The 20,454-nt window shown below is 31.6% G+C and overlaps 1 protein-coding gene across 2 annotated transcripts in view; it reads right to left on the reverse strand.

Moving 5' to 3' along the window:
* LOC150083870 (glucose transporter type 1-like) overlaps positions 1 to 20,454 on the reverse strand; it is a 433,074-nt gene that overhangs the window by 14,208 nt on the left and 398,412 nt on the right. For both annotated transcript variants that reach the window (XM_090374917.1, XM_090374916.1), the window contains one exon: positions 15,664 to 15,812. In XM_090374917.1, coding sequence (XP_090231043.1) covers positions 15,715 to 15,812 — 98 coding nt within the window. In that variant the 3' untranslated portion in view covers positions 15,664 to 15,714. The remainder of the gene's footprint in view (positions 1 to 15,663; positions 15,813 to 20,454) is intronic.

The raw sequence follows: 20,454 nt of genomic DNA on the forward strand, positions 1-20,454 counted from the left end.
TTCAAATTTGAATATAGAGTGGACCATACATCAGTTTACCAAGAAATAATTTATATAATTTAACTTGTGAAGTTACAAGTTTCATGTTATTGTTTGTTATTTGGTTTTTAGGAGCATTAGCAACTAGGGCCATATTGCTCCGGGAATATGTGGTGGTCATTCCCTCGACCTTTCCGCATCCTCCGTATTTGGTGGTGATGGGCTCGAACCCCAGTCTAATCAAGAAGCGTATGCCACGCACTGCTGCTCCTTCCCACCTGGCTACGGAGGCGCCTAAGTTTCATGTCCATATTACTTTATTAATATTATGACTATATGATGCTATTTATGATATTTGAATGAAATGGTCAAAACTAATGATATTTAAATGAAATGGTCAAAACTGTTTTGGAAATTTACTTCTTGGTAAATTGCATCTCTTCTCAGTACACTAATACGGAGCCCATCCTGTATACTGAATGCTGTAGGATAGAACAAAACAGATTGTGACTTCTATATATAATAGTGTAATTTTTTTTATTTTGGCAGTATTATTTTAATATGAGTTCCATCTGCACTAGAGGATATTCTTCTTTTTAACTGATGTAGTAATATTATTTTTCAGGAGTGTATTTTGTACTTTACATGATCTCCCCCCCCTCCCCAAAGAAGTTATATAAATCGGTTGCGCTCAGGCAAAAAGAGAGGTCAAGAAACTTGTCTCCTCTACCCATCCATTTGGAAACTAGGAATTCAATGACTGTTGCACAATGCTATAAAAATGTGAGACTGTATCATAAGATAATCACACGTCATGTAGAAGATGATGAATTTCTTAGAATTGCATAAGAATGTCTTACAAATACAGTACATGATTTCCTTGGATGCTCCTTACCCATCCTATACATTTTGGTTTCTAAACACTTTCAATCTTAAATTGATTATGCCACTGCCTGATATATTTATTATCAAATGTATTTGCCTCAAATGCATGCTTAAATAATTTAGCATTACCATAAAACATTTTTTTTTTTTTTTTTTAATTGTTGCCATCTTGAAACTAACTACCACACACACACACAAGAACTAGCAACACAACTGACAGGCATTTGCCAATAAAATGGAGAAGTAACATTTCTTGTTTAGGTAATTATATTCCACAGTGGATTATATTTACCTAAACTCTTGTGTTCAAGTATGATACTGATACTATCATTCTGCTATAAAACTTATATACACTGGCTCTGTGAATATAAAGAATACTGAAAGTTAATAGGTGCACTATGAAGCAGTGTGCTTGTACCAGTGGTTTCAATATGATCTCTTCAGAGCCCCACACACACACACACACACACACACCAGTGATGCTGCAATGCCACTTTTGTTAGAACAATTCATCAAAGCTTAGAAAAAAAAAAAAAAAAACCCCTTCTGTGGCTATTTGTTTTGAATTTTTGTCCAATCAGGTGAAATTTAATTTTCGGAAATAAAAAGTCCAATTGAACCAGATTTAGGTGGGTGCATTGTCTTGGTTGCACAAGACACCTTGTGTCAGCATCCATATTCTTGTAGATTAGTATTGTCTTGATAGTCTTGTAATTGATATAATACACTTGTTGGCCAAAAAATTAGAAACATCTATTCAATATCTTATTGAATGCTGTTAGACATTCAAGTCTCCTTTTGCACACATTACAGCCTGTGTATCATCAGTGTATTTGTCAACTGCTATATTGTAGTCAGTAGAGAACTGCCCTATCCAACGTATCACAGAAATTCTCAACTGGATTCAGATCTGGAGAATTAGGTAGACAGGGTAATGCTGAAAATCTTGGGAATGTTTCTCAAACCATTCAGGTACAATTTTTGCACAGTGGATAGTTGTGTTATCTACTTGAAAGAATCCATCACAATCTGTGTAAAAATGAAGCAATGTAGGGTAAAGTTGGTCCGAAACAACAAAGATATTCACTAGAGGTAAGCAATCTTCATATTACTCATAATGATTTACCTTGGATGCATGGTTTTTTCCCATATTACCTCCACATGATTTCCTTTGGATGCATGGCTTCATGAGGTTCAACAGCACACTTTCACATCACCACGGGCACAAAAAAGTGTAAATCAAGACACATGACCTTTTTCATTGTTTACCACAGTTGGAGCACAATTTCAGTTGATTTTTTTTTTTTTACAGAAAGGAGTGGTTTTTGTATAAGCACACAACTTTAAAATCTCAGATTCTTCAACTGCTGCCATACAGTTCAGTTGGAAATGGGTCTTCCTTTGCTGAAACTGAATTTTTCAATCATTTTCTGTGCATTGGATCTACTCTGACACACAAATTCACTTTAAATTTCTGTTTAAATTCAATTCTTGTTCTTGGACTACCAACTTTCTGTTGAATTTCTTTCTCTTAGAGTAAGCCCACGACTGAAAAGGGGCCCATTGCCCTCTTGTCGTAACAGAAAAAAATTTGAGTAAAAATGTAAGTTTTTCAGTTATGCCTATGAATAATAACTTTTTTCCCACGAAGCTTGTATATTGTTTGCTAGCTACAGAGCACAAGTGAAACTCCAGTGAATAGAGGTGAAATGGTATTAGCATAGCTGTTGCTTCCAGGGCAATTTTTAAGGATTTGTGACTGCAGGGGCCAAAGTCAAATAGGGTCCACTTATTGGGGTCATTATAAAATATTGAGTAATATTATACTCAATATTACTCAATATTTTCAGGGGGCCCCCCACACTAAACTTTGCATTGGAGCCCACTTTTTCCAGTTACGACACTAACTTGATTGAACAGTAGGTGTTGCAGCCATTCAAATGCATGTACGAAATGGAAATGAGATATTGCAAACTGACTGTATATATTTTACTAAATAGCAATTTATTTTTTTTGTAGTAATAGCTGTAAATATCAGCTATTATTACAAAATATATATATTTGGTACTAGAAATAATTAATGTCTGTCAGATATAAAACATGAAACCATTGAAAAGTCAGAAGAATATTGAAATTTGAAATTAAAAACAGTGTCCAGAATTAACTCTACCACTGTATATACTGAGGTAGACTTAATTCTAAAACTGGATTATAAAATATATAATCTAATACATATTTAATAAGCTAAAGTTATTTTGTAATATGAAAGATTTAAGAAAATTCTAAATTTTATTATAAAATTAATTTACACACTGCATGCCTCTTATCAATTACAATATTTGAAAATGTACTTGCTTGCGGGGGAACAGTTTTTCTTTTTTTTTTTTTTCTTTTTTTTTAAATATAGCAGGGTTGCCAGATGTCCCAGCGAGCTGGAACAATACTTAATCATGTTTCACCAACTAAAAATTCTGGATTTCCTGCCTGGAGAACTGACAACCCTGTCACTAAAGTAATATACTGGCATACAAACACTGATTAGCCATATAAATTCCGGGAGTCCATCCATGCATAAGAAAATTACGGCCAAAGAATATTGACTAATACCCAGTAAGTAACAAGTTTATTACCATAAAACATACATTACATGCAAAAAAACAAAACAAAATAATAACAAAATATATAATCCAACTATACAGCAGAGGAAAATAAATGAAGGACAATTGCACACAATTAGATACAGATATACAAAAGTAGCATAAAAGGAAAAAAAAATTCACACTTAATTTTGCATTTAAGCAATAAAAAAAAAAAAAAAAAAAGGCTTACCTCACACACTGGAGTACTGGTTAGGCTACATACAGAAAATTACCATTCAGGATAATGTTATAATTAGTAATTCATTTGGGATCATGCTGACAAGTTAGTGATTCATAATGGGATAAAGTCAAAATAAATGGGTATAAAAAATAAAACAAACAAGATTTTGTATGATAATACTATGTACAAATAACACTAATGCATTTAAAAACCTTGAAGATGCTTATTTCAGTTAGCAAAAAATACAATCTTTTTGCTGATTAAAAATCATAGTTGGTTAAAATGAGAATTAAGCGCTAACTACTTACATTCTTTAGTCATTACAAAACACTAAGAAGTATAAAACATTTGGCATATTGCTAATTCCAATATGCTATTGTGTGTGTGTATTTACAGAACAAATCAAGAAGTAAATATTTTGTGGTAAGTGCAAATGCTAGTACAAGTAAATTATACAAATGGTAATTATCAAAAAACTGGAAATAGAAACAAATCTGTTTTGTGAAAGGCATAACATAATTTGTTAATGCTAATTAAATAAACTGCACATTAAAAATACATACACACCACGTTTGTGTATATAATTAGTTCATTATGAACTAAACAGATAATGTTAACAGTGAGTAGTTTTATTTTGGCCTGATGATGATGATAGTCCCAAGTGGATTCTGAAATGTAGCCCTATAGTCAAATTGTACTCAGCACTGGGATTCACAATGTTTTGCAGAAAAATTCTGGCACATATTCAAGGGTCCAAATACAAAGAAAAAAAAAGTAATATAAATGTGTGTTTGATTTTGAATGGTTACAGGGAAATGGCTGTTTGAATTTTAAAAGATGGCTACCAAGTTTTGAATGGTATAAAATTAAAAAAATAATAAGAATAAGCAGATATGTAATAGTAGAATGTTTATTCATACTAGATACACATCTCCTTACTGTTTTTTATTATTATTATTTTTATTGCCATTCAGAACTTCAGTCATTTTTAAAATTCAAACAGCCATAGCTCTATAACTGTTCATAATCAGACATATGGTCATTGACTCTTTTGTCCCTTCTTATTTTGAACACTTAAAATATGTCCCAGAATTTTTTGCACTTACTTTGAAACTCCCGTTTTGCACACACAACTTCCCATCAATGCTAGCAATCACCTTAGAAACAGATTTTCAGAACCAGTAATAGTGTAGATGGAAACCCGAGTATGAACTTCAATTCTTTATTCATACACAACTTTCTGTTGCTTATTTACTTCAACACTTTGGGTTATTAGGTCTATTAGCAGGAATAGTCTATTTCTATCCTAAAATCTTTACCTAATTTCACCTTCACTCAGCATTGCTGGACATTTAGCTGTGACCTTGTGGCAAAAATGTTGGCCAAACCAAAGTAGAAAATAAATAAACAAACGTGGTGCATAAGCATTTTAAATATACAACTCTCATTTTTACTATATTAAACTGCTAGTTTTTTTTTTTTTTTCAAAACAATTTCAGTTATAAGAGAGAGTGAGAGAGATGATCGCTGCTAAATTTCAAATGCTAATCCTGGATTTCAGAATGTGAATGACAGAAGATTGCCAGATGAAGTTTTTCATTTATGATAACAAGACCAGAGTCTGGAATATCCTAATAGTTAATTGATAATTAAATTTTGGCTGAACTAGCTAAGTCTTCTAGTGTAGATAAAGTTACTAGTACCATTCTACACAGAGCCATGGTGATACCTAAGGCAATGGTTTTGGAGGCAGAGGCAAACCTTAAATTTGGCATCCTCACTGTTCTGATAATTTTTTCATGAAAGATGCACCCCTGCTTCCTAAAAAATTGTGCCTGAGGTTGTTGCCTCGTGTATCGCTGTGGCATAGTGTCTAAAAGTCCTCACTCCCCATTATTCTTCATCAAGGCCACAGTAGGGTTACATTGATGTTCAGTCAATCAATATCATGCAGACTGAAGTGTTACTTAGGTCTGTAATAAAATAGCCACTAGTGTTATCCTAACTAAGAAAATAGTTTTCTGCATTTTTTTGTTCAGTCAATATTTTACAATTCCTTTAGATATTATTTATGACAGTTTGCTTAAATACTGGATCCACATTACAGGGCTTTGTTTAAATCTGTATTTTTAATATTTTTATCCACTTTGAACAATCACTGGTTTTCTTAAAACATTCCCTTTAAAATGTTTATTCCACATTGAACTGATGTTTAATCATGTAGGATTTGTGTCACATATTATATTTCAATTTATGATTCAATTATAATTTATGACTTTTATCCCTTAAGAGATAGCTAACAATTCACTTTTGCATTCATTGTTACATTGTGATTATTACAAACGTATTACCTTAGTAAATGGCTTTACATTCCCAAACTTCTGCCAGCCTTGGTCACATGCACTAATCCTCTCTATCCAAATTTCATTAAGGGCTTCAAGCAGTTTTCCCCTTATAATTCCTTTGTTTTATTTCAGATTTTGCTAGACTTATTAACTGTCCAAAGTTAAACTAATAACATTTTTAAAAAAATAAAAGAGATGGCTAATACCCTCACATTCATTATATATTTTACAACAATTCTTTTTCTTTGCTATATTAATCTTCCAAAATAAAAGCAACATTACTACAAACGTTTTCATATATTTAGGCCGTTTCACCACATTTTAATTATCAAAGTTAATAGCCAATGGAAGTACTAGCTAAAAAATAAAAGTAAATTAAAAGTAAATCAGAGAACATTACTCTTAATAATAATATAAGTAATATAATAATACTTGTGTGGGCAATGACAGTAATCAAAATATGCTACTACCTCAGGAGGATCTAGATAAACTCAGCAGATGGTCTGGAAAATGACAGCTGAGATATTAACAGTGATAAATTCAAGGAACTGCATACGGATAACAGTATATAATAATATATAATCTAGTGGGGGGGGGCTACCAAACTGAGGTTGAAATAGATTTACAGCTATCATTGGAATAGTTGTACAATTCCACATGAAATTTTCTGAGCAGTGCAAACAACCTAGAACAGCCTATGGGGGTTCTGTCAATGATATACAGGACCTTTGCCAGAGGGACAAAGAGGTGATATTTCATTGTATAAAGCAATGGTTCAGAAACCCCATTTCATGAAGGACATAGATCTGTGGAAGGGATACAGAGAAGAGCAACAAAATTAGACGGGGCACAATGGAATATTCTTATCAAGAAAGATTAGGATTCTGTAAATTTCAGTGTCTAGAAATTAGGCATTTGTGTGGTGACCTAAATTAAGTGTATAAAGCTTTAAAAAATTAAGTACACTAAATGCTGATAGCATCTTAATCTTTTTTCAGATGAAGCACATAAGGGGTATAAATGTAAACTGGATTGATTGATTGATTTGGTTTTTAATGGTGCATTGTGTAAACTGGAAAATGATGGTTGTGAACAGATGTGCAGAATTTTGCATCAGCCAAAGAGTAATCAACTGTTGAATAAACTTGAACTTAATGTCACCGAGGACAGCAGTTTGAATAAATTTAAGCAAGGTTTGGACCAGTTACTACATTACTGAAAAAAGAAAATCGTAGAAAGCAACCTCTTTAGCGATGAAATTAGACACATCGAAACAAATGGATTCAGGGAAACATGTGATGAACTTAGATAAAGCATATCTTACCAAAATTTATTCATATGAATACTGAGAAAATTAAAGAATGTTCCCAAAGTATGGCACCTTCAAGTGCTGCCAGAATTATGAAAACAATAGACAAGTTTATGAACAATACTGTAAAACTGTTAACAGCATGGATGTCAATGCCTTAATCCCAATTAAATAACTTCATATTCCTTCACATTTGTTAATAATTACTATGTTAAGAAAAATTTGAACAAAGACAAGCTAATTCTGGCTAGCATCTGGATATCCAGTTAACTATAAGAATTTAGTTGGTAATATCTGGGTTTATTTTCCTTCAATCAAACAATTTAAGAATTACAGCCAATTAACCAAGGTATGATTGCAATATTTAAGTCTTACTGCTACCATTGCATAAAGATAATTAAACACTGGCAAAAACAATAACATAACTAAAGTAGAATGGTCTATAGCAAAAACTCACTAAGCCCATTCCAGGTAAATAAAGTTAGGGAGTGGACCAGGATACTTTAGGCTCAAAGGATTTTGATTCTATGCCTTTTTCTTATGCCACTGAACACAGATGGCAAAAATAAACTGACAAATATGTGAAATTATGAATAAATAGCTTCTCAAGTGAGTGTATCTTATGTTTATACCAATTATTACAATGGAAAAATATTTTTATTATTTAGTCTTTTCAGTTTAAGTCACACTTTCTTAAATCAAACATTCTTAACATGAAAAGGGGACTACCTGTATTTCATTTACTAACATCCTGGGAAGAATTTACTAAAATCCTGGCATAGTTTATGGTTTTAGAAGTTATTGCAAATAGATGCAATTAAGAAAACTTATCGTCATGAAGGAGTTGGGCCCATTGTTTTTTATATTTATCAATGATATTGATAAAGGTATATCAGGCTTTATGTCGAAGTTTGCAGATGACAGGTTGTTAGGTTGGCAGGGTTGTTAATGATAGTGTGCTACTGTAACAGGATCTAGAAAAGTAGGGCAGATGGGCTGAGAAGTGGCAACTGAAGTTTAACATTGACAAATGCAAAGCACTGCGTATGAGTAGCAGTAACCCCAAAGAAATGTACTGTGTGGTACTACACTCAGGGTAGTGGAGAATGAAAAAGACCTGAGGGTAATTGTGCAGTATATGAAGTTTCCTGGACAGGCTGCCAGAGAAGGTCATGGGATCTTGTCAATGATATACAGGAATTTTTCTAGCAGGGATAAAGAGGTTATTATCCCTTTGTATAAAGCAATGTTTAGGCCACACCTTGAGTACTGGTCTGGAGGCCTCATTTTAGGAATAGTACTGGTCTGGAGGCCTCATTTTTAACTTAAGCTATCTTACAAAGATAGCTTAAGTTCTGCAAATTGCAGCATATGGTGACTAGCCATCTGCAGCAAGGTGATCTGATTGAGGTGTATAAAGCCTTGAATGGTTTAAGCAAGCTCTGTGCTGATGGGATTCTTCCTCTTGCTCAGATTATGAACCTGAGGAGGCATAAACTCAAATTGAGGAAAGACAGTTATAAAATAGATGCATGGAAATTTGCCCTTGCCCTTAAGCCAGCAGGTATTTGATTGCTGGAACAAACTGCCATCTGTTGTTGTTGTGGAAGCTGAGAGCTTAAATAAATTCAAGGAAGATCTGAACAAAAAACTTTTGGAGTGAATGGATGGGTAAAATGGGAAGTGTTTTTTTTTTTTTTGTCTGATGCAGCATAAGCTTGCTTTCTTGCATCATATGCCTCTACTAATGCTAATTCACAATGTAGTACAGTAACTAGGAACATTTTTTTCCTTTTTTTTTTTTTTTTTTTTTTGGAAAGTTTATGTATATGCATAAGTGTATGCTAAGGGTCCCCAAAATTAAAATAATTTTTTCTTCAGAATTTCATGAACACACTATGAACGTCAAATAAAAAAAAAATTGAAATAAATTTATAAGACAATAATATAACAATCATTAAAGTGTCAAGTGGTCACAACCTGCTGACATGATCTTAGGAAAGCTTCTAGTCTTTCATCATGTCCTAAGTGACAATGTAATGTGAAAGTAATTTAAGAAAAATACAATTAATAATGAGGGGACTGTCGCTTATTATTGTAAGATTATATATAATTTAGAAAGAAAAAGAAAAATGCTATGATCAGATATCGATTTTAGGTTTAACTATATAATGTCATACTTTTTTTTGTAATATTCCATAACAATCTCCATTTCATGTAGGCAATAAAACATTAATTTGAAGCAGAATTATATACACACTCATTTATTGCTTAAATTTTAAATACACAAAATTTTGTAGCAGTAGGAGGCTTCAAAATCTTACAGTGCATAAGAGCCTTAACTAGCCTATGCCAGCCAAAAAAGTGTTTTGTGCATTTTAATTTCATAAAAAAAAAAAAAAAACTGATATCATTCAATGCCAGTATCAGATGAAATTTTAAGAGAGTAGTTTCGAGCAGAAAACTTATTCACTTTTGATACTAAAAATTTACAGACATTGGAAGATGTTCACGAAGCCCACCTTTTTCTTTTTGTGATGTTATGTAAAAGACTGCACATGCCACCTTTTTCAAGAGATATCGAGCAATCTCAAGAACCACCCATATCACAACAAAGCATATTATATGGGTATATGTAGCCCATGGAACTCATACCGAATATCTGTAAACTTTTAGGAAACTTAAACTGAGTTTCTGTACTGCATTCCTCATATTTATAGCAATCATGTATTTCCGTCTTTAGGATTACTTTCCTTCTAATATAGTCAAGAATTTAACATATTGCATAATTAAACGTCGCTAATATGTCTTGCATTTATTGTGTTATGCTTAAAATTTCAAGAAATTTTTTAGTAAATTCTAAAGGCCATTCTTCAACAAGATTTCAGTCATTCATTGTTATTTCAAGTTCAAAATATTGGTAAATAGAAGTATTTAAAAGGTCATGTGGCAACATGTAATATTGCCTCAAATCTTTTATCCATAAGCAAAGTTGGACTGGGAACAAAGGCCAACAGGAATCTTTACTACACAAAGGTCCCACAGGAATCTTTACTATCCAAACTTTAACTATTTATGTCTTTTTTTCACATTTTCTTAATAGAACTGTTCAATGCCACCCATTGTTTTTCTCACTATGTAAACTACCAATTTATCTCATGAAGAAGTTGGAGAAAATGGCCTTGGAAAACATAAAATGTAGAGCAAATTACACACACACACACACACTAGTAATGGCAGAAGATGCAAGAAAGCAAGCTTATACAACATCAGCAAGAAAAAAACAAAAAAAAAAAAAAGCTTCTTCCCATATCACCTCTCCAATAGTTTTGTGTTGTTCTTTTCCTTGAATTTATTCAAACTACCTGAAGACAAATTTTGCAATATCTGTTCTACAACCATCCTTTCTCAATTTGAATTTATGCTCCCTCACTGTAGTCTGAGCAAGAGTGCTAGGATGCCTTCTCTCTCTCTATCTTTTTTTTAGACAATAAAGAATTTATGTAGTTTTATATATATAAATCACAAAAGAATTATTTAAACAAAATAAATAAATAAATTTATTTACTGTGAATGGCCGAGTCCAATGATTAAAACACGAATGTTAAAAAAAAAAAAACTTTAACAAAATAAATAAATGGAAATATACATAAGCATAGAGTAGGTAAAAGGGATAACATACAGTTGCTTATATGGCAAAGGTGTACTTGTGATGTTCATCTAATAGATGCAGCCGGGCTGTGGCAATGTTCAACAAGGATAAAAATAGTGAGGCAACAAAGGGAAATTTAATTTTGTCAAGGAAAAGGGAGAGAACAAGGAAGAAAAGAAAGAAAGAAAAGTAATTAAAAAAAGAACAACTGAAGCTATACCTATTTTCTCCCATATACACACTAACCACACCATGGTTTTGCAGTGTGGTTACTATCTCAAGATCTTACTGATATGGGGAGGAGTGGAGAATAACAGCTTGTCCCTACCAGCCTAACTCTGCTTCTGGATAAAAGATCTGATGAGGTAATAAACAAATGAACTTTAAAAAAAACACTATAACAATACAGAAGATTAATACAGAGATTATAACTACCACTTCTACTGATAAACTAGATTTTAGGTTGAAAAAAGTGGCACAGCCAGTACCTAAAAAAGTCTTCCATATATTTTATATATGTATTTATTTTATATATATTTAATTTTAACTTTTTGTTTTAATAAAGCATTTTTATAGTTATTATTATTGTTATTTGTTTTTTTTTTTTTTTAGGAGCATTAGCAACTAAGGCCATATTGCTCCGGGAATATGCAGTGGTCATTCCCTGACCTTTCCGCATCCTCCCTATTTGGTGGTCATGGGCTCGAACCCCGGTCTAATCAAGAAGCATGTGCTACGTACTGCTGCTCCTACCCACCTGGCTACTGAGGCGCCATTTTTATAGTACTATTGGTGTTTGCGCCAATAGTATTATTTTATTACAGTATTACAAATTTTTATGATAACAGCCTTTTTAGTATTTGTCAATATTTTGAACTGCAATAACAATAAATGATTAAAATCTTTGATTGAAATTTTAGTCAAGTTTCTTGAAAGTTTGGCCTTGTGGCCGTGAAGAGCTTATTGCAATGTATCCATTGTATTACTATTATTATTATTATTGCAATAAAGATTTCTAATAATGTAATAAAGGAAAAGACAATTACATTCAAGATAAACTTAAGTGCCAAACTTTTACACTTATTACTTTATACTGATACACTGTATATGATTACTCTCTTTATCTGTTGCCTGAGAAAAGAATTTCAGTGATGACGAAGATGAACATCTATCCTCTGTCACTATACATTGTTAGTTAACCTGAATACTAAAGGTGACATTACTTTTAAAATTAATCTAGTATCTCACATAATTCTAGGTCCTAAATCAAAATTTTGCCTCTGCTTTTATTCTCTTATTATAGTTTTATTTTAATATTAAGATGTTCTATATTTTTTATACTTTCAAATGAAATTAAAACAGGTGATTAATATATGACAAACAAACTGAGGATCTATATAAAAGTAATTCTCCCCCACCCCTAAGAAATACAATTCCAATTAGAATGATTGAAATACCAAGTGTTGTACACTAATATAGTAATGCTTCTTTTTAAGAAGTGTTACTATATCAGTAACTCACAAAACTATTTAAATTTATGTGAAAGGGAGGGATGATATGTGGTTAGCCATTAACTATGACTTAAAGGAAATTAAAAACACTGTTAGTGATACACCACATGAGAGTTTAAATGTTTATTGAAGTGAATCACATTAATTTACACAATACTTTGGCAACATTTCAAGGTTCTACTTAAACCTATCATCAGGCCCTATAGGCCTGATGATAGGTTTAAGTGATTTAGTGACTAAGAAATCAAGTTAGCAAATTGTAGGGGCACTTTAATTTTCTGTAGGTTTTATGTTGCACCTCCTTTTATAACACCAGTTGGTCCTTGTGGTTTCCAAATTTAAACCCTCTCAATATTCCTTGTGGCTGGAAGACAATTCCCATAATAGTCTTTGTAATTTCGTAAAGAATTTAATTTAAAGCAATTTATCTTAACTTAATCATTAGAATGCCAATATTGTATTAAAATTCACTAATATAACTTCATATACAATCCTATTGTAGCCCTACAACTGGTTAGGGCAAATGGGAGCTGCATCAGATGCACTGCACCAGGGTGCCCCCGATCTAGGGAGCCATCAAAGTCTCAACATAAATAAATGAGGCCCGCCCTTTAGCATCCGGGCTCTGCAACAGGTAATTTGATTTCTTTCATATTTTAACTTCTATGGAGGAAGTTAAAACATGAAAAATAGGCCTGATGGAGTTCAGTTGAACCTTGAAACGTCACCAAAGTATTAAATGTAAATTGATGCAATTCACTTCAATAACTCTATATGATGTAACAGTGCTTTTAATTTCCTTTAAATCGCATGTAAATTTAGTTGTAAACCAACATCAGCATGTCACAGTCATTCTCAAAATGATCTCAACCCCCATGACCCATCTGAACTGCTGAAGGATGGGTTATACTGTTAACAGTTTGAGAATGACAGGTCTCTCAACACCATCATCAAGCCAGTATTATAAAATATGTAATAACTACTTTTCATGAGGATATTTAGAAGACACATTTGTTTAGATACAATTTGCAGTGACCACTCCTGACAGAAGTTTTAAAGTGAAAATATTCTGTTTTTGATAACTAAAAACATTAGGAAAGAAACATTACTGAAATGCTACTCTGAAAGAATACAGTACTATTTCTATTCCAAAGAAAATTAATTTAACAACTCATCTAGTTATGTGTGAACTAAGTGGCTTCTACTTGATACTTCAGAATCAGTAAGGAAAAATGCTGATCACGAAGCCAGCAATAAAGAAACAGTTACTATTTAGGAAACAACGATTTCAGGCATATAGATATATAAAATACTTTGAATAATGCAGAATTCACTAGAGAAAAGTGACTGCATATCACATCTTGTAAGTAATAAAAAATAAATAGTAACAAACCTTACTGAATAGCAAAATCTTTGCAGTGTATGGAAAATGCCCAATTGTATAATCTTTCACCTAATTGCCCCAGTTAACAAATTTATGCTACTCATGCCTTTTAATTTATTTCTAGTGCATATGATGCTTTTTTTTGCTTTAATTAAAGCAGGTATTGTGAAAGGAATTATAAAGATTATATATTTAATACAGAGAGGTCAAGTGTAGAAAAAACGTTTGGGTCGTGGATGGGGCTTTTATATAAAGGAAAGTAGGTAGGTAGGTAGCATTGAATACAGGGAATCCTGGGCTATAAATGTTATAAGAGATATAAGCTATAGAAATTCAAAATGTAAGAAAAAGGTTTTAAGAAATTCAAATAAAAATTCCATTTTGATTTAATTGCAGGGAATAAGAATATTAAATTGCCTCTTCTTATGGCTATGAAAGATGGTCAAGGTGCAAAGCTAATTAAAGTTTAACAAGTTATGATTACCTAGTTTTTAAAAAATACCAATTCGAAATAGAACCTGTAGAATGTAAGAATGCAGAACATAACTTTGTAGCAAAGAAAACTAATAAAACTTTGTCTGTTAACATGAAATATATCTTGACAGAAGGCCTAATGCCTTCTCAGTTGCTATTTCCATTCAACAAATTTATTTGCCTGCTGCTCAAAGTTTTTGGACAAAGAGCAAATTATGACTCAGAGAGCAAGACTGAAACAGCATTGACAAAGATTTATATAAAATAATGAAAACCAGTAATAAGGTAAACAGAGGTTAAGGACTCCCAAGGGAAAAAAGCTAATTTGACACTAGTTTTCTAAGAAACAATAACTGGACAGCGTATACATTTTTGCACATCTGATATTTAATATTTATTAAACTTGAAGCATAATTTTTGAAAGAAAGATAAAACTGAAGTTGGGAGAAAGGGTCAAAAGCAGAATAATTCATTGAAAAGATTACACAATTATTATAGAATTAGTCAGCTTATTATCTTATTATAGAAAATTTCTAATTTCAATGTAATATAAAAAAAAAAAAAAAAAACTTCTCAAAATGTCAATATATCTTATTTCTGTCTTTAACCTCCTTTATATGACAGATTAGCAAACAGCCACTAATTTTCTGATGGCTACCATGCCAGTGGGAATATAGTCCAGTGTACATTCTCAAGAAATAAGATTATTTTCCCACCTAAAGAGCTAAGAGAATATTTAATGGAGGGGGAAGATACAACTAGCAAATGAGAAAAGGAGTTGTATAAACAAATTATGTTATATAAACACACTATAACTTGCTGTCTTTAATTATAAAGAATTAAAAATGAAACTTTAATTATAAACAACTATATACATAAAATAGCAAACAACTTTTATCATTCATAATATTTAGGGAAAACACTGAAACATCACACTGCAAATAATAATTTTGTATATTTAAGATGCAAAGAAAACAGCCAAATTTATTTGGATTAGGGAATAATTGCCACACTTTCATATTCATGCAAACAAAAAAAAAAAAATTGTCAATACCAAATGATGTAATTATAAAAAAATTTTAGGTTCACAAATTAATACAAAGGAAGTAGGGCTTTGCAAAGAAATCTTCCTCTTATAAATACATACACTGATAATGAACAAAGAGAACTACAGATCCAGGCACTTGCAACCCAATCTAATTACAGGAGCACATGCACCATCCTAGATAGGGTACAAAATATTTGCCTCAGGGACATGCACGGATGCTACACTGTATGAGGCATGTTAAATATATAATATTCACCTTTTGAAAGGAAGAGGATGGAACTGTGATCCAGTTCCTCTGTGCCCTTCGTCATAGCTGGTCCTCTATGTGATTTGGAGTGTTCTCTGCCAGTTTTTTCCTACTGTGAAATTGTCCATACTGACAGTGAGGAAGATGCTGAAGGTAACCTTCACATGTGGGAGAGAGAATCTCAGTACCCAATAAAATTGCATCATTTTAGACTAATAACAAACTTGAAATAATTTCATTGTGACAATAAAGCCTTTCCAATATACATTACATTTTTTTATTCCTATTGTCAGACAACTGGATCTGTTTCAGGCAGAGTAACCTTATGCTTTTCATTAAAATAGGCATGAGAGAGAGATTTGAACCTAGTTTTTGAAATTAAAATGCAAATAGTTTTTGACTTTACCAGATTCCTTGTGATTTTAAAGACATGCCTGAAACACGTCCAGACAAAAAATAAAATACATTTGATATTAAAATGTATTTACAGGATGTATTACAAGTAAAAATAAAAACAATGTATTATAAAATCATGCTTCACTACAAGATAAGTAACTGCTTTGCAGAACTATGGCTACTATTTTTTTCTTTTCTTTTTTTCCATTTTTAATTTCACAACACTTCAAAATGCTTCATTCTAGCATTATTACTTTGACATTTCAAAAAACTTTTAAGTTGACTTAGAGCTATTCCAGTATTACATGACACAAAAAAAATACATTATTTACATCTAGAATAACTTTGAGTTTTATAGAGTAAAATCACTATTTCTATTTCTTTTTAAATGTTATGTACACATTAATAAACTTTTCATATAATGGAGATTAATATAAAGAATTTCACCAATAATTCTATACAGTTTTAAAGAAGCAGACAGCATCAAGATGCATCCCTCAGGTGCATGACAGTTACAAAAATGGAAAATACTGTATTAGTTTTATCCTTTTCATAAAGCATTTGAATGAACATATAATGTATATAGTAAGTTAAATTTTGGCAATGTTTGTTAATTATAATTTTTATAATTATAAAATTCATTTCTATGTAAGATTCTAAAGAGAAGTGGTATGAAATTCAATGAAAATATATTTAATATAATTGCAGTTATCCTTAAAATTAAATAAATAATAATATGATATACATATAATTTTTTTTTAGCTGTAGACTTTATATTTGTCTGATTTTAAAGAAATTTGGAATGGTTTAATTGTTTCTAAAAAGAAAACTATAAATTTTCACACAAATCTGTTTACTGGGAATTGAGTTCCCCTCATTTTTGTTTATCGTGTACAGCATTTTATTTTTATTCTCTATTTTTCCCCCCCTTCCTCTCCATGCTAGATTAGTCTTAAATTGCAGTAGACTGCATATTTTTGAATGCCATAGTGTTTATTTCTGTATAGGGATTTTTTCATGCATTATATATTAATGGATTTATACATACAAAATTTTGATGTGTGGTACCTACTGATCCAGCCTTTTAACTTTTATGTTGTCCTTCTATTTATATAGTAGCCTCACCACTTGTCCTCCAAAAAAGGCATGTAGTTTGATATCCATCACAGATTAGGAGGACCCACCATAAACATCCCCCTCCCATCCATTCAGGGCTACAGTTTTTCTGCCTTAGGAGAAAATGTACATATTTTCCTCTAAGAAACTCCTCCCACATATATGTCTAGAATACACACACATGCTGATACCTCATAGAACTAGATATTTGAGAAATTTTGGATGTTTTCAAAATCAAAACATTCAGGCTCACCTCATATATGAGACATGACAGAGAAAAGTTTATGTTAATACTTAAAATAATTTTTTAATGTTACTGGGAAATATCCATCTTGTTCTCAGTTCTTTTATAGATGAATGTGATGATTACTGCATATCTAGTCACTACCAATTTTTGTTGTGCAGTGTGTTACAGAACTTAAGGTGACAGCCCTGCATTTCTCGACTTCATAGCATCTACATTTGTTTAGTTGCAATAGTCGGAAATTGATACTACAGTGTCTTTGTTTTTATCAGAAGTGCAATTGATAGTACTGGTAATCACATAAAACCAGTTTTATTAATTCTTCCATAAAAACTGCTTAGTCATTAGTATTAAGGTAAGTGATAAATATCTCTGACTATGCAAAATATATTAACATAAATATTTCAGAATATTCCATTCATTTACTATTGAAAAAAAAAAAGCTTTGGATCAAATAGTTTTGCATGCTTTATCCATTTCATTATGCTGAAATTAGTGAAGCCAAATGATGCAAAAAAGTGGACTTTTTCTGTATCAACCCAAAAAGAAAAAAAAAATAATAAACAAAATAATAATAAAATAAAACAGAATATATCCTACAAGGTAACCATCTAATTCTGCTTTTGAATTTATTCAGACTCACTGCTTTGGTCATGTTCAGAGGAAACTCCCTGCCTTGGTCGCATTCCAATGTTTGACATCTCACTACCCATAGCTGAACTTCAATAGTTCCAATCTTCTTTTATTACCTAATATTTTATATTTGTGCCTCCTGGTTTTCATCTCATAGGAGAACAGACCTTCATTCAATTTACACAGCCCCTTCAGCATACCTTATAAACCTCAATCAGATCTCCTCCCCTTAGCTGTCTAGTTGTCATACTTTGCAGTACACACCTCTTCACCTATTCATCATACGTGCAATCTGGTGGCCCTTTTTTAAACCCCTCTCCAGAAGTTCTGTGTCTCCCCCTTTTCAGGTGCCATCTCCAAAGCTAAATAAAATATAGAATTATGATATCCTTATTCCTACTGGCAAAGATAGAATATCATGTGTCTTCCTAGCTGCCTGTTCGAAATGCATTTAAATGGTTCAATACATTTTCTGACTTTCCAAAGCTTGCTCTTCTAAAGAATTTCACCAAATTATGGGTTAACTTATACTCAAAGTCAACTTGTACTCTAGTATTTATGGAGTACATGGTGTTCAGCATGACCCCTGAGGCCTTAAACATTCACAACCTAACTGTTTTGTATATTTCTAATTTTTTTTTCTATTAGCCAATAATACTATATTAACTTTAAAAATGTATATATCATTTTCAATATTATTATCTGTTAAATAAAAAAAATAAGTGAATATGTTAGCAAGCTTCATATCAGAAGTATTATAAGCAGAGTTTGGAATGGACCACAGTACACCAGATGATATTCCAGTTCGTACAGCCAGTAATGTTATGTACATATTGATTATTAAAAATAAAAATGTTTTATTAACAAGCATTCTGATTTTAAAAATTTTCCCATGTTGACAATATGCACTGCTAGAAAAAAGATATTTCTCATTAAAAATTCTGGTTGATCAGCATTACCTTAAGCTCTACGAAAATGAAAAATCACATAACTACAGTAGTTATATTTTTATAAAAAATCTCAAGATTTTAATAACATTATCGTGAACATTTTCATTTTTTTTTTTTTTTTTTTTTTTGCCATACCATTTTATTGTTATATTGTGCTGTTAGATACACTGTCATTACAAAGACAGTGTATCCAACAGTATTACAGTCACAGTAAAAATAAAATATCATAATCATAACTGTAATAGTTATGTTTTAAAAATATTTCTTTGTAACAGTATCCAAATCCTTTAAGAAAATTCATTTCTTAGTTACTCAAGAAACACCTCCAGTAAGACAATACTACGACGGTTTCTCTGAGTTTTACTTTGTTTACCTTGCACTGTTCGCTTGAAATGGAAATATAACAAAACATCAAGTTTCTTTAATAACTGACATGTGGGTATCATATGACATCACAGACAGAGAAGGAAATGGCATCCAAGCACTTGAAATTATAGCTAGGAATAGGTGGAATTAGTGTTCAATATGACTTTCAACTATGGTTTTCTCTATTGTGAAATCAGTCATTATATATTTTATTGTTACCAAGATAATTGTTTAGCACAAAGGCACCTGAAATTTAGGACTGTATCATAAGATTTCAGAGGGGTTATGACTACTATTTCTGTTTGAGAAATTGTTGTCAAAAGGGTTAAAAAACTCTATATGTCACTTTTAGTACATTTAATACTGTTAATATTTTCCTCCATGTCATTTTTCTGTGCATTTTACTTATTTTTTGTTATTATCAATACACCATAGTCAGGAGGCAGGTACAGAATTATGCAAGCTGCATGTTCAAATCCACATGATATTACAAAATACAGTAATATTCTTATAGTCTATCTTTTAAACTCCTATAACCTTATGTAGTCATCCTGCACTATAAACAGAAAATTTATTTATTTATTTATTACAAGCTGCAAAATTTAAAAATAAGTGAGCAGCAGACAAATGTAGTCCATATATATCTATAATATAATTTTTTCTCTTTATCTCTACTTACATGAAACTTCTTAATATATGTTTCAGAAAAGTTTCAACATTACAAATTTTTAAACTTATAATTAAAATTAATTTATACATATTTTGGAAACTAAAGTAAATTCACAGTCTACTGACAGTAAGGATTTTAAGCAATCACTGATAATGCAACTCAGAGGGATGCTATCTACTCACATTGTACTGCTGTGAAGGTATCACATTTTATTCAAATGACTGAAACACACCATACACATTTAATTTAACTGGCATAGTACCAATTTAATGCAGTTAATCTGAAAATATGAAATGAGAATCCACATACTGAAAAGATTAAAAATGTGTTCATAACTTTTTTAATCATTTTGATAGAGCTTCCAGTTTATACTTCTGTAGTTAAATATTAAATAGTAAAGTTATAATGCAATTCTAGAACAGGGA

This window comes from Mastigoproctus giganteus, chromosome 6 (genome assembly GCF_048544385.1).
Source record: "Mastigoproctus giganteus isolate SK-2022 chromosome 6, ASM4854438v1, whole genome shotgun sequence".
NCBI lineage: Eukaryota > Metazoa > Arthropoda > Arachnida > Uropygi > Thelyphonidae > Mastigoproctus > Mastigoproctus giganteus.